Source organism: Chionomys nivalis, chromosome 1 (assembly GCF_950005125.1).
Source record: "Chionomys nivalis chromosome 1, mChiNiv1.1, whole genome shotgun sequence".
NCBI classification, from domain to species: Eukaryota; Metazoa; Chordata; class Mammalia; order Rodentia; family Cricetidae; genus Chionomys; species Chionomys nivalis.
Genome location: NC_080086.1, coordinates 169,863,076 through 169,878,873, shown reverse-complemented (window position 1 = coordinate 169,878,873; position 15,798 = coordinate 169,863,076). Strand labels below are relative to the sequence as shown.

The 15,798-nt window shown below is 37.3% G+C and overlaps 2 protein-coding genes across 2 annotated transcripts in view; one reads left to right on the top strand and one right to left on the bottom strand.

The window, feature by feature from the left end:
• The window catches only part of Exoc4 (exocyst complex component 4), a 756,055-nt gene that overhangs the window by 29,963 nt on the left and 710,294 nt on the right, over positions 1-15,798 (top strand). The gene's annotated exons all lie outside the window — the stretch shown is intronic.
• LOC130870350 (tubulin-specific chaperone A-like) lies at positions 322-818 on the bottom strand. The gene has a single exon (XM_057763045.1). The coding sequence runs from the start codon at positions 806-808 to the stop codon at positions 482-484; it is 327 nt and encodes a 108-aa protein (XP_057619028.1). The 5' UTR covers positions 809-818; the 3' UTR covers positions 322-481.

Here is a 15,798-nt window from a genome sequence, read left to right as displayed (position 1 = left end):
AACTGAAACCTCTTAAGCTGTAAACCAAAATAAACCTGACCCTTCTCATGAGCTGATTTATCTCAGGTGTTTCTTACATCAAGGAAAAACAAATTTTAATTTCTACAACTTACAACAAAGAATTTATTGAAGTTATTTAATTAAGACCTAAGCAAAAATTAGTTAAGGAAAGGTCAGTACTCATTTTAAGCCTTTAAATAAATAAATTAGGCCATAAAAGAATATTCTGAAGTCCTAAAATGAACAGAATTAACCTAAATAAGCCCCAACAACCCATTCTTTTTTTTTTTTTTGTGAAGTATGAAACAATTTTATTAGGTGAACTCATTTATTTGACACATTAAGTTATGCAAAGAAAAATATATGCGACTGCATACAAAGAACCACATTTTCATATTACTAAACACAGCAGTGGCAAGATAACAAACTGTAGAATGGACCCCAGGATTTACTGCAAAAAAACACCCTGTACAGAAAAATTTCAGGCTTCTAACTTCACTGAATCCAGAACTACACGTGCTTCTTTATACTCCTCAGCTTCTTCCAAATCTTTTTCACTTTCTAGTATCTGCTGAAGATCGGTATATGCAGCCTCTAACCGGCGCTGGCAATCTGGGATCATCATCCGGGACTCTTGAAGGATTTCTGCCTGCTTCTTAATGGCGTAGTTCTCACCATCTTCAGCCTTCATTTTTTCAATCTTTTCTTCTTGCTGCTTTGCTTCTTTCTCATACATCACTTTTTCTTTGACCAATCGCTTCACCACGCCTGTCTTGATCTTGATCTGTCTCACGCAAGGATCGGCCATGGTCCCTAGAGCGTCGCAAGGAAGAGGGGCCCTAACAACCCATTCTAATACATGCCATTTAATTAAAAGCAGACACACACCAAAACAGTAACTCAGTGATAAAAGTAGCTATATATATATATATGTTCCATAAACATATATAAGCTTATCTTTTCGAATAACTAAATCTTGGTAAACTAGCAAAGATATATATAAATGAACACCAATACTGAAAAGTAAGTTTTGCTGTTGTACAGCCGTGTCATTATGAACTAAGATGTCCCCTGATAAGATGCTGGGAACAAGCTAGACCTGACTGTGATCCTGGCTGATCTCAAGGCTGAGACCACAAAACTACAAATCCAAGGTCCACTCAGGTTACAGAAAGAGTTTGAGACAACCTTGACAAATGAGTAAGACCCTGTCTCAAAAAACTGGATAGATGCCAGGTAGCATTGGCACATGCCTTTAATCCCAGTACTTGGGAGACAGAGACAGATCTCTGTGAGTTCAAGAATAGCCCGGTCTACAGAATGAGTTCCAGGAAATCCAGGGCTATACAGAGAAACCCTGTCTTGGGGCGTAAAAAATTGAAATAAAAAAAGGCCTGAAGACACGTAGCTTAGTGGTAAAGAGCAGAGTGCTTACCAATCATGTGCAAGGCCCTGCATTCAGTGGCAAGTACCAAAAAAACCCACCAACAACCACACACACACAGAGCTAAAATAATAACAATAATAATTCTCTTACTACAGAAAGACACTCTTATTACACCAGTACTCTTTGCACTGTTAAAACTGGTGATTCAGTTGACTTATAACTAATATGTGATAAAGTATTAGAACACTTCTCATTCTTTGGTTACCAAATTCCTTAACACTTCTTACAGTAAACTTCCAGCAAAATTCTTAATGGAAGTGAATAAAATATTTCATCAGTGTTCCCACCAAGTCCATCAGAGTTTTCTCCGATATAATTTGTAAAGAACTTGACTCCATTGTGGATAATAGAAAAATTCAAATCCAGCACAGCTGATGTTGGGCTTATATAGACTTCTACAGAGATGAAAATAGATATGGTTGTGTGTAAATGGGCAAGAAGATAGGACAGCCCTCCAGAAAAGCCACCAGCCCTAGAAAAGTCAGGACCAAGAGGGTGCAAAGTCTGGTTTGACATTCACCACAAATTGCAGCCTGTAGGAACTCCATTAATTCAGTAGGTGTAAGGACACCATGAACTGAGACAGTAAAGGCCATGTCACAGAGCACTCCAGCTCTGCAAAGGTATTTCTAAAATTAATATCAAAGAAGTCGTTTTCTTTCTTACCAGGTGAAAGGAACAAAACAAAGCTATAATCAAAAATGACTTCAAAACCTTTATGGAACACCTAACCTTACAAATCTTCAGGTCTATGTCACAAAGATTTCATTCTCTAGAATGAGATCCATGATTGTCCTCCAAAGCTAAAAACAATCTTTCATTACCATTTCAACATGATTTTAGTACTGATTTCTTCCCGCTATATTTCTTGCCTTGGTTCAAAGGGCAGAAAATATATAGATAATAACCATCCAGCCTTTCAAACCCTTCCTCCACTGGTTTCTGTTTCAAGTTCATACTTGTACCTCCTGCGTTGGTCTCCCTTAATGATGTGTGCTAATATGAACCTTTTTTTTCTCTCTCCAAGTTGCTTTTAATTTTGTTTGTCATAGCAACAGAAAGCCAACCAAGACAACTTGTCTTAACTATATGTGGGGTTAGAGTTGGGTGTTTGTGTTTTGGTGGGAGAGAACAAGAAGTATAAGCCATATACTTCATCTATTCAGTTGTAGAGAGAATAACTATTTATTTATAATCTTTTTTACTAATTAATAAAAGTCTAAGACCTACACTTAACCAGATAGGTATAGTGATCATAAATACTATCTAGAATGTTTGTGTTTGGGGTGAGGGAAGAGGATGAAAAGTCCCCTTTCCCAGAAGGTCAATGTGTAAGATACATTGTTTCTTTTCTTCCATTTTAGTTGTTTTTGTATTTTAAATACTAATCCTTTGTTTACTACATGGGCTATAAATATCGCTTTTCAGTTGGTGTTTTGTTTATGTTAGCTTCTCTTATAACATCTTTAATGCAAAATATCTGAACATTGCTTATTTAAGGTATGCGATTTTAGGGAGAAATTTCTATCCTTTTGTCATTAAGAGAATTTTTTATTTTGTTCTCTAACCCATTCTTATTTATGCTATTCTAAATAAGATCTCTCTGTGGTAAAGGCCAGCCTAGTCTAAAGAGCAAGTTTCAGGACAGGATTTAATTTTACTTTTGCTCTTTGTCTCTCTTGACTATGCATTTATTGAATCCTTTTCTTGATTTATAATACTGTTTGTCACATTCCAAATTTTCACATATGTATGTATCTCCAGGTTTTCATTTTGTTCAGTTGGTCTTGCCTATTCATATACAAAAATCATGGCCCTTTAATTACTATAACTTTTTAATATATCTTGAAAAGCAGTAAAAATGGTCCTTCATTTTGTTCTAAATTGCTTATACTCTTTTGGTCCTCTCTTCTTCCATGGTAAACTTAGTATCAGTTTTGTCAAATATCACAAAAAGATGAAAAGAATTTCATTGACTTTAAGGGATTTGTGTGTTAGCAATCTTGTCTACATTATCAATGAAACTGTGCCTATTATGACTTTTGATTATGCTTAGCAATATATTTCTTACAAATATTACATATATATATATTACATGTATAATGGAATATATATTCCATTAAATTTAATGCACCACCTATGGCTCAGAGGTTAAGAGGCTGTTCTTTCAGAGATTCTGAATTCAATTCCCAGCAACCACATGGTGGCTCACAACCATCTTTAATGAGAACTGGTGTCGTCTTCTGGTGTGCAGATATACAGGCAGGCAGAACACTGTATACATAATAATAAATACATCTTTGCTGGGCAGTGGTGGTACACACCTTTAATCCCAGCATTTGGGAGGCAGAGGCTGATGGATCTTTGTGTGTTAAAGGCCAACCTGATCTACAGAGCAAGTTTCAGGACAGCCAAAGCTACACAGAGAAACCCTGTCTCAAAATAACAAACAAACAAAACCCCAACCAACCAACTAAATAAACAAACAAACAAACAAAAAACCCACAAAAGCCCCAATACAACAACAAAAAATAGCTTTTTAAATTAATTATAGTGTATTTATTTGTTGTACATAAAGATAATGTATAGCTCTTTTTTTTAACATTTTTTCATTTGAAAATATTTGTTTTTTGAAATTAAAACACAGTTATATCATGTGTTCCCTTTCCTTTTCTCCCTCTAATCCTTTCTATATGTATTTGTGTGTGTGTGTGTGTGTGTGTGTGTGTGTGTATTCCTAAGTATGGCAGCACATTCTGCTCAATTTTTATAATGTTATTTGTATGCATATAATTTCAGGGCTGACCACTTGGTTTGGGGTAATCACATTGGGGCCTTTTTCCTGGGAGGATTATTTCTCCAACTCTCCATATTCCTTAATCGCCTAGGGTTAAGGGCATCATGAGTTTCTTCCCCTTCTGTTATCATGTCTGTTGGAGTCGTCTTTGTTCAGGTTCTGTTTAGGCAACCATGTTAGTGAGACTTTATGGGTGTAGCTTCTGATATTTCTAGGAGATACAGTCTCACAGCAAACTTCCCTGTTTCTCTGGCTCTTAAAATCTTTCTACCTCCTTACACTAAAATCCCTGAGCCTTAGGTACAGTTGTGTTGTGGATGTATCAGTTGGGACTGTGCTCCACATAGTTTCTCCACTTTGATGGGTTGCAGTTTTCTCTAAAGGTCTCAATCTATTTTTGTGCATCAGAAGATAGCCTTCAAGAGTAATTTCTCTTAACAGCCCACCTGAAAGCTCTAGAAAAAAAAGAAGCAGACTCACCTAGGAGGAGTAGAAGACTGGAAATAATCAAACTGAGGGCTGAAATCAACAAAATAGAAACACAGAAAACAATTGAAAGAATCAATGAAAAAAGTAATTTCTCTGCCTTTACCCTGTGATTCCACTGATGAGCCATTTTGTTGTCTTTATTTTTCTTTTTATTAATTGACTATGTATTTTCCTGGAGTGATTCCCAATACTGTCTTCTTAGACTTGGCTTAAATTTTACTCAGTTTTCTGACTATCTCAGATACTACATGCTTTTCTTTATGTTTTCATAAGCAACATGGATTTCATTATCATATAATTGCTTTTATTTATGTGGTAGATCACTGATTGTGGAGTTTATATCTTACCCATTTTTGCCCGCCCCTTCCTACCACAGTGATGTTCTTAGAGTCAGAGTTAACAAATCATTATCCAGGTGGTTAACTACGTGAAATATTTTAATACATAGAGGAAATGACATTTCTTAAAGGTATTTTTTTTTCCAGGAACTGTGCTTTATTTCCTCTGATTGGTGAATTTATTTTTATTTTTTTGACAAGTTACTCAGATTCCTAACCTTTTGTAATATTTAAATTAGCAAAACAAGTTCATCAGAGCTAATATGGTTCTACACCTACTTTGTGCTGACATTAAGTATGGGAAATGGATCTACCCCTTTCACTCTTACAGCTGGGATAGATGGATTTCTGGTCTCATTTCTATTTTATAGAAGAGGTAATTGTGCTTGATTCAGGAAGTTGGTATACCCAAATGTACAACAATTTGCCTATTCTGTTCACAAAAGGTTGGAAATATTCTTCAACAGTCTTGTGTATATAAGAGTGTAGTATAAGGTCTGCAACTACTGTTTTACTGGACCTCATATGAAAACCAATTACATTTCCTTTCTCCATGGTTATGTGCTGTTACAAATAAAATGTACTTAAGGAAAATGCAGGGTCCATAAGGAAATCATCACTAAAATGCATCAGAGGGAAGTAAAGACAAACCATCCAGTCTTTCAAGCCCCGCTGCTGTCCTTGGATTTGTTTGACAGAAGACTTTGCATTTTCATTTTAAGGCAGGTGCAGACACAGATATGTAGTAATTTGATCCCCTCCACAGTATAGGTTAATAAACCCACAGTAAATAAATCAGTGGTGACCCATCCTCTTGCCACCTCCTGCTATTCCTCTTTTAAAACTTGACCTGCCTTCTAGCTGTAGGCTTGGCTTCTAGTTGGAATTTCATTTCTTCTTTTGATATGATAACCAGACTATTTCATAAAATAATTAAATTGTCATGACAGGTAATGTCTGCAAATAGGCCCATCCTTTTGTTCCTTCTTTAAAGTAAACAGTTATTGTTGGCTTATGAAAAGCTAAAAATGATCCAACAAGAAGCCACATAGAAATCAGAGGCTTGATTAATATTGTAGCCTGTAGCTTTGTGATATGTATGGTTTAAATTAGACCTTTGCAGCATTGTGCTGGGTTGCTGCAAGCACATTAATGACATAATTTCTGGTTGCTGCATCACATTTCTGCAGTCTGTCCTTTGTATTCCACTCACATTAATTGAAGTAATTTTGCCAGTGAAGCGTGTTTCAAACCTCTGCATTTAAATTGAAATTTTAATTCCCTTATTGTCTTGAAAAGACGGCTGAAGATGCCTTGTTACAGGTTTCATTATCACTCAAAACACTCCAGCTGCTGGTTTTAATGTACAATGACTGATTAATTCTAGAAACAATTATTAATATAAGAAAAGCAGTTTCTTCCCAGTGGCATGAGTAACCAGGAAGGTATTTCATGAGAGTTAATATTTTTATAAACTTTTTTTTTTCCCAGGGAGAATTTGTGTGTAGAAGTCTGCATCATATGAAAATTGCAGGGAGCGCTTTGAAAACCACTTACACAAGTTCTGATTTATCAGCCATAGAAGTCAATTCATAATTGCATTCAATCAGTAGAAGCCAAACCAGTGTGAGTCGTTTAGAAGCACTTTAGCTGACAGTCACACAAGGCTTGTGACTAAAATAAATTTTTATTTCTAAGCCTGTCTGAGATTGTAGAGATTTTGAATATCTTTTTAATCATTTTGTCTTTATTTTTATGCCTTTACAAAAAGAATCCATAGCTATATAGTTAAATGAGGATTATTATGATAATTATAATAACATATTTATGTAGTTCTCTTTTCCCCAAAGGATCTTGGGATACCTTTCTTTGAGCATTGTGTAATGGAGTTATTTTCCTTATACTTTGAAAATATGACCTTATCTGAGATAGGCAGCTATTTAATTGAGTAGTTTTCTAGAATTCTGTAATAAAAATATAGTAGTATTTTCAGTTCATATGATTCTTTGAACTTGTTTAATGATATTGAGAGCTGTATCTGGCAGCATGGAAGACCTAGACTTGAATCTCTTAGCTTTGACTCTAACAGCAGCATGATTGTGGCCAAGTCATTTACCTTTACTAACCGTTTGAGTTATGAACATTATACCTCCGAGGTTTGTTGAAAGATTTAAAGTAATCACAAGTGCACATTATAAATTCTTTAAATGTTGATAGTTATTTAGTCTTTAAATTGGTAGTATAGGAAAGGGTATGTTATAATCTCAAAATTTGGTCTGGAGGTGGACTTATTTTGAGTTGGTAGTAAGTTGAAGTAGGGCTAGATTAAGCATTTTTCACCTTTTTAGTCAACATGAATATTACCTGAATGCAAGACTAGCTCATTATTTTAATAGTACATTTTTATTTGGTGTGATAATTTGAAACATTATACAGTGTAGGTAATTAGCCTCTCTATATTTCTTGTTGATCCCACAGCCCACTAGTCTGACTAGGCTGTTTCACAAGATCGGTATTTTAAAGTTATATATTCTTATGCTTGGCTTAGTCTACTGTTAAGACTTTCTACTGAATTTTTAAGTTTTATTTATTATGGTTGCCATTTTTAAGATTTCTATTTGGTTCTTTTACAAGATTTCTTTCTGCTGAATATGTTACTTGTCATGAATTGTTTTTCTAATTTTGTTCAATCATTTTTTTTTTTTTTTTGTTTTTTGTTTTTTCATGACATGGTTTTTCTGTGTAACAAACAGCCCTGACTGTCCTGGAACTGGCTCTGTACAGCAGGTTGGTCTCGAACTCACAGAGATCTACCAACTTCTGCCTCCTGGGTACTGACAAGTACCTCTTTCCGACTTTTTTTGTATTTTCTTAATCCTCACTGATTTTCCATATTCTCATTAAAAAAAGTAGGCATTTTCTCAGTATCATTTTCTTTGAAATTTGTTGATAGTTTTTGTTTTCTTTGAAGGCATCTGTTACTTTGTCTTTTCACATGTCCTGTGATTCTACACTGATATTTTCACATTTGCTGCATCACTTTGCTCTGTCTTTTGTATAAGGTGGCTTCTATTATAAGTAGCTTTCTTCAGATTTTATGTCTTGTGGTATTTGGTTGGCTTTGGTGCCAGTTGGCACCATAATGTAATCTTGGTAAAGCATTTATAACTGTAACTAGTGGTTTTAAGTGCAGTGTGTGTTGTAATAGGTTAGACAGACCCACTATTTGGAGGGGCCATGTTGGGTGGTAAAATCAGTAGTTGGGGTTGGGTGCCTCTTTATGGCCACTCCAGTGATGGGAGTGGTGTTTTGGGAGTGTGCTAATGTTTCCTCGGGCACTGCTGTGTCAGCTCTGCTCTTGTTAAGGCCACTGGCACCAATAGGCACAGTAGGGATGGGGCCTTGCAGCACTTTGCCCTCAGACCCAGTACAGGTTCAGCAGCAGCCTGCTGTATGTGGGGGTGGTGATGGGAACATAAAGCACTCTATGTCAGTCATGGCGGTGGTGCCAGAGAATTTGCCCCTAGGGACTAGCACTCTTGCCATCAGCAGTGGGACGACTTGTTTTGTAGTCAAAGTTCTAGTATTCCTTAACACATGCTCAGATGGATGATCAAGATCAAAAGTTTTAGGCCATATTTCTGGGATTTGGCTTGGATGGAATTCAAGTTCTCTGTCATTAATTCCTCATTCAGCCTGCAGCAAATAAATTTTCATGGGAAATTCATTACAACTACATGTTTAATCATGTAGTTGTAAGCAGTAGGTAACTAAATATGCTAACCTGTTAGTCATTATCATTAGATATAAACCAGTTTCAAGATTGGAAATGACTTATTAATAGTATTGATTTGATTTTTAGCTGCTTTCAGCTATTCTTTCTGGTTTAGATCTCAGGGATGATGAACCACAGAGGCTGTTCGTATTTGTGCCAGTGAAATTGAAATTGCAGACATACTGAACTTATTTTCTCTTCCTTATGGACCGGGAGGAGGTGATCATGCTTTGACTCTCAAGTGATGAATGGACAAGTAACAAAACCAGGCAAATCTAAGTTCAGTTTCCCTGGCTTGAGAGTTTTTTATTTATTGTCACTCTGGATGTAAAAGCATCATGGATATCAGGAGTTGGACATATAGTGGGCTTATGGGCATCAACCCAGCAGTGGTTCAGTGACTGCACAAACATTCTAGAATTCTATATTTGTTTGCCCACAGCACATTGAAAATATGTCAGGGATGAGTACTGTGATAATCATAGCTATGGCCCTTGTGTTCATAATTTCAGGATCAACTTTTGAGGCTAACATTGTATAGTATTAATTGTCAGGGAAGAAGCAATATGGCACAAATTTAGTAACTGAATAAAAGATGAGAATTTTTTAAATTTAAAAATTTATTTTATATGTATTGGTGTTTTGTCTGCGTGTATATCTTTGCTCCTTGTATGTGTGGTGCTCACAGAGGCCAGTAAGGACATCAGATTCCCTGGAACTAGAATTCCAGATGGTGATGACGCTGCTGATTACTTCCATTATTGGCCTGTTGTCTGTGAAGGTGGTCTTAACTTTAGAAGAGCTCATGTGCTGAGTGAGAGACGGGAAACAGTGTTCTGGTTGGGATCAGTACAGTGGAGGCCATGCAGAAAGAAAGGGCTACTAGGGAGTGTGGGGCAGGCTTAATTTGGCTTGTTATTTTGGGGTAATCCTCTGAGGCTACTTTTAGCCTCATTTGAAAGTCCCCATTCCCTCAAACTTCTGTTTGATAGGTTAGGAAAAACTACGAATAAAGTTAGCTACAAATGAGTTGACTTTTGTGTACCATATTAATGAATAGGTTTGTAGTAGCTGCAGTTAATTTTTTATTACAGAATAAAATTGCAGAGCTTTTTAGTAACCATTTTTTCTGCAGCTCAAACTTTTTTTTTTTTTTAATATTTGACTTTGATGGCTGGAGTTTCTAAAAATCAGATGATCTGGTAGGTATCTTAATTTTTGCTTCTCTTAAATCTGCTATTCATTTAGCTCTTGTTTTTTTTTTTTTTTTTTTTGAGACAGGGTTTCAATGTGTAGCTGTGTAGACTGGCTGTTCTGGAACTCACTCTGTAGACAGGCTGGCCTTGAACTAACCAAGATCTGCCTGTGTCTGCCTCCTCAGTGCTGAGATTAAAGACATGTGCCACCACCACCTGGCTACTTCTTTCATTTTTAAAATGAATAGAAATTCTGTTTCATTGCGTGACCCCTTATGAGGGTTAGCACTTTTCATTTAATTTGTCTGGAGTGGTGATTCCTAAACTGTCCATTGGAGTTCACTCTGTAGACAGGCTGGCCATTCTTGGAGGATCTCCCAAGAATTCTAAAGTGCAGGCCACAACCCAGACTGGTTGTGTAACTACTGGCTTTGGTCATTTTTGACAGTCTCCAAGTAATGTCAGTTTTTGGCTAAGTTTGAAATTCATGGTGTAGCGTTTAACTTGTACTGTAGAATGGAGCAGGACTCATTGCCCTTGCCTTTATTTAATACCAACTCGAAGTATTAATAGTTGCAAAGCAGGTATTTGTGTAAAACTACATTAGTGATATTTACATTCATGTAGAAATGTTTGGAGGTGCTTCGTTGCCATTCCCTATTGTGGGTTGGAAATAGTTGGTGACCGCCTGGCTTCTATTCTGATGTTCGAGTCACATTATGTGGTTTAAAAGAGCTTAGTGTAATAGTTAAACTAGGTGATTCAACAGATTTGGACTATGTACTCTTTTTTTTTTTTTTTTTTTTTTTTTTTTTTTTTTTTTTGGTTTTTCGAGACAGAGTTTCTCTGTGGTTTTGGAGCCTGTCCTGGAACTAGCTCTTGTAGACCAGGCTGGCCTCGAACTCACAGAGATCCGCCTGCCTCTGCCTCCTGAGTGCTGGGATTAAAGGCGTGCGCCACCACCGCCCGGCTGGACTGTATACTCTTAAGACTCCAATCTTTCTCATGTATCTCTTGCATCTTTGCTGTTGGTCTGATTTACTGTTTGGCATTGATGAATTGACATTGGGGTACAGCTTTATTGATTGACACATGATGGCTGTGTTTCGTGTGACAAAGTGGAAACGAAACAAAAAGGGTTTCAATGTGAGATGTTCTAGATTCTGGTCTTGTCTCTACAAGTCACCAGTTCATTCAGTCTAGACAGGTGGATTCTTAGTATCATTATCTATAAAAATGATAAACATTATTGAGTTGTTGTGATAATAAAGGTGAACTATTGCATGCAAGGTGTACTCTGTCAAATGCCAATCAGTATAAAGATTTAAAACGCTATAGGAGCCATCATTGTTATCACTATTACCAAGCGCAAAATAAAAAGAACAGATCACTGGTAGTCCTGGACTTGTTGACACTGAGCAAGCAGCATTTCTATCCTGATGCCAGTGTCACTAGGTACATGTTTAGTCAGGTAAACTATCCAAGTGTTGACACACTCGAGTTTAGGAGTGGTCCAGAATAATGCCCAAGTTACTTGTTGTTATCCATTGCATTTTGGTTTCCGTTTCACCTATGGGCTTCTCTGAACAGATATTTGACTGGTTGATCTTCAGCCAGATGTGAATCAGATCTTTGTGCCAGTTTAAATGATGGCAACATGTATTGTTGATAGATGTATGTGTGGCAACTTGATTATGGTCTGAGAATGCTTAGTAATATTTACTTACCTTGACAGGATAGAATTAACGTGTTACAATGTCTGTTTTCTCTGAGGTTTGTCCTGATTCTTATTAGTTGTGTTTCCCTAACTGTTAATATGAAACACCCTCTTTCCTTTAGGGGATATTCAGAATGTTTGTTAGTGAAGGGCTGGTGAGACTGCTCAGCATTTCCAGTGGGTTTATGGGCACATGCAAAATACGGCTGAAATGGTCTGGATTAAGTGTGAGTTTGAAGAGATGCTCTGAGATCTCCTAGGAGTGTTGTTCTAAAACCTTTTCTTGTCTCAGAATAGCGAATAAGTTGCTATGTAAGTGACAAGTGATTGGGACACTTGTTAAAAGAGAATGTCTTTCCACAGTGTTCTGCTTTAGGAAAAACTTACACTTGCATACTCTTCAGAGAGTGCTGGTGAGAACTGAGGATTGAAAGGAACACAGGATTCAAACAAGGGAGCTTTCCCCCCACCCCCCAGCTTTCCTTTATGCAGTTTACAATTCTTTTTCGTGTTAGGTCTCAAACCCTGGGACAAAAGGCTAACTGAGGTTTCATTAACATATCAAAACATATCAAAGCAAAATATGGCCTGGCTGCCAAGTTCTCCCTGTGTCCCTCAGTCTTTATGTGTTTCAGGCACTCCTGGCTGGCCTGGCTGGCATACCTCATACTTACATTACATACCCTTGAGCTTCTCTAGTCCAGGAGCTGGGCTGTCCTCCCCTCAGCTGCTGTTTCCTTATCTAGCCATCTGGTTACCTGGTCTTTTTCATCTACTCTCTTGGCCAGTCTTTTAGCCCAAGCCACCCCCTCTTGGTCTGAGGCTCTTTCTTGTCTCTCTCTCCAACCCCACATGGTCCAATGCTGTCTGGTCATGTTCACTCTGGACTCTCTCAGATGTCCCTGCCTCTTGCTATGCTCTCCCTTTTATGTACAGCAAACTCCTCCACAGTACCTAGGAGCAGTTATGTCTTCTTTTATTTCTTTTTTCATTCAATAAGGTGTTAAATGTAGTTTAATTAGGAAAGTAAGACTTCATTTGTTTATTTATTTTGGATAAGGCTTTTTATTTTATTTTATTTTATTTTTTTGGATTTTCGAGACAGGGTTTCTCCGTAGCTTTTGGTTCCTGTCCTGGAACTAGCTCTTGTAGACCAGGCTGGCCTCGAACTCACAGACATCCGCCTGCCTCTGCCTCCCGAGTGCTGGGATTAAAGGCGTGCGCCACCACCGTCCAGCTGGGTAAGGCTTTTTAGAATAAGATTCTTAATTTGATTTTATGTCTCAGAACCCCTGAATCTGAATTCTTCTTGTAGAATTTCATGTTAAAGAAGATTTTTCAACTATTCTGTGTTCAAGGGCACCTGTTTATTTGGATATAACTATCATAGTAAGATTTGTGAGAGTATGACATTCGCAATGAATTAGAGATAGGGAGTTTATTTAAGTCATTTTTGATGTACTCATGGTATGAACTGTTATGATAACACAACACATTGATAGATTTTTTTATTATGTGCTAATGTTTCTAAATTATTACAAAATGAAAAAAGAAAGACATGCTTAAGAACTTCTGATGAATGAAGTTCTCCTTTGTGAATTTTTGTGTCTTTCAAGTTCCCTTGATTAAAAATTTATTGCTTTTGGAGTTTGGAAGGCAAATAAAGCTTAAGGAAACAATAAAATCCCTCCCCACATAAAATCAAGATAGGCACCTAGTTAACCTTTAAAGATCTCATATGATATAATATAGAAGGTTCATACATTTCACCTCTCGACTAATGTTATTCTGCGAAGTCTGGGCTGATGGAATTTCCTAGAAGACATAATTGACCTTGCTTTGTTGATGGAGCGACGGGGCTGCGTCCCGCCACCCGGCTAGCTTTACCCGAAATAATTACACGGAAACTGTATTCTCTTAAACACTGCTTGGCCCATTAGTTCTAGCCTCTTATTGACTAATTCTCACATCTTTGATTAACCCATTTCTGATATTCTGTGTAGCACCACGAGCTGGCTTACCAGGAAAGATCTTAACCTGCGTCTGTCTGGAGTGGGAGAATCATGGCGACTGCCTGACTCGGCTTCTTTCTCCCAGCATTCTGTTCTGTTTACTCCACCTACCTAATTTTCTGTCCTATCAAAGGGCCAAGGCAGTTTTTTTATTTAACCAATGAAATCAACACAAAACAGAAGACTCTCCCCCATCATTGCTTCAAGGCAGAAATTAAAAAAGAAGAAAAATTTTGCTTTAATGAAGTTTGAGAATTATTTCTGGCAGAATACATGATAGAAGGACCAAAAAAGAAACAAAAACTTAGATGGAGGGCTTGTCCAAACAAAATTTAAGAACAGCTTAATAAGAGTCTGGTTTGTAAGGCAGTAATGTGGTGAGATCTTTGATGAAACTACAGTTCTCATTTGGTTTCTTTGGACTTTTGTTTTCTGAGATAGATCTGAAGAAAGTCTAAAGAAGAAATTCACAGATGGCCTTTTATTTTGCTGATACTTTATCTTCCTTCCTTTATTCACGTATCAATAACTTCATATTATTTGCTTTATTCTGTAAATTCCATTATCTCTCAGGCAGTCTATTGCATTAAGCCCTGAGTACCCAATCTCACCTCATTTACTTGAGGTGTGCTTGACCTCAGCCCCCCTTCTCTCTTTGTTAATGCACCAACAAGCACTGAGATCTCTCTGGGGCATTATCATTTGGCTGTTAGCTCAACTAATAACAACCCTTCATTTGAGCTGATGAAGGTTTATTAAATAAAAACATGCAATAACCCTGGCAGTAATGAAAGGAGAGTGGAGCTAGACAGCATCTTGTTTGTAATGGTGAGAGCATGCTGAGTCTACATCGGAGATATTGGGCTTCCTGGGGGAGATGGAGCCCTGAATAGGTCAGATCAATGCTATGTTATCAGACTGGTTTAAGAATGGGCAGTTTTGATTGTCTGACCTGATCACTGTTGATTAGCATACAGGCTGAGGACTTAGTGGGAAAAGATGTTCTTGCTCCAGGCACTTGTCCTTGCTCTCTACTGCAGCTATCTCAGCTCTCTCGGGAAGTCTGCTCATGCCAACTGTCAGAAACCCTGAGGCCTTCAGAAACTGACAATGTAGACCCACAGAGAACAAAAAACAAAAACAACAAAACAACCAAACCACCACCACCACCAACAAAAAAACCTTCCTCTAGAGAGAAGCTAGCATTAGAGATTGCTTTTCCTATACACCCTTAAGACCTCCACAAAACTTCATTATTGCTCTGAGCCCTGAATGAACTCCATTTAGTCTCTTTATATACTCCTCACTCTTTTACTCCTACCTAACATTTTCTTCATGGAGTAGCACTTGTAAACCATAAGAGCTGTCATAGTCAAAAGTTGAGTGGGTGACAACAACTGAGATTTACTTTTTCCACTTCATATCTCTTACTTGTGGTGTTATAGTCTATTAGTAAAAAATATTCCTAATTCACCTGTACAGTTACATACACAGAGTTGTGTTGCGTGTGTGTATTTAGCAAAGTGGGAATTCATTAAGGAAAGGTTTTAGTACAGATTTCAGGAAGGGGTGTTCCTTAGAGTTATATAAAATATTTTACAATATGATTTCCCAGATATACCAAAGCTTTTAGTTTTTGCTCCTGAAATTGTTAGGTTTATCAGACAAAATAATAACCGATAGAATGGCTTTTCAAACAAATGTATTTCCTCAGGAATAAGTGGGCTTATGTATTCCCAGCCACACATGCTTTCACAAATCACAAGCTCATTCTAGGAGGCAAAGACTAGATCTTTGCAAGGTTACACTAGAAAGGTTATCCAAATTGTTTCAAAACTATTGTCTTTGGCCACAAGGATCACTAACCAGCTCAAGTCTATACAGGCAGTAGCTGGACAGGTGGCTAAGCAAAGTTGATGTATTCTTATGCAAGACTGTGGTTTTCAGTGAGTCTCTGTAACCTTTTTTTCATCCTTGGTTCCACATGAGTGAGGACTCTCCATTTTGGCCTCTGTGCTCTGCTAGAG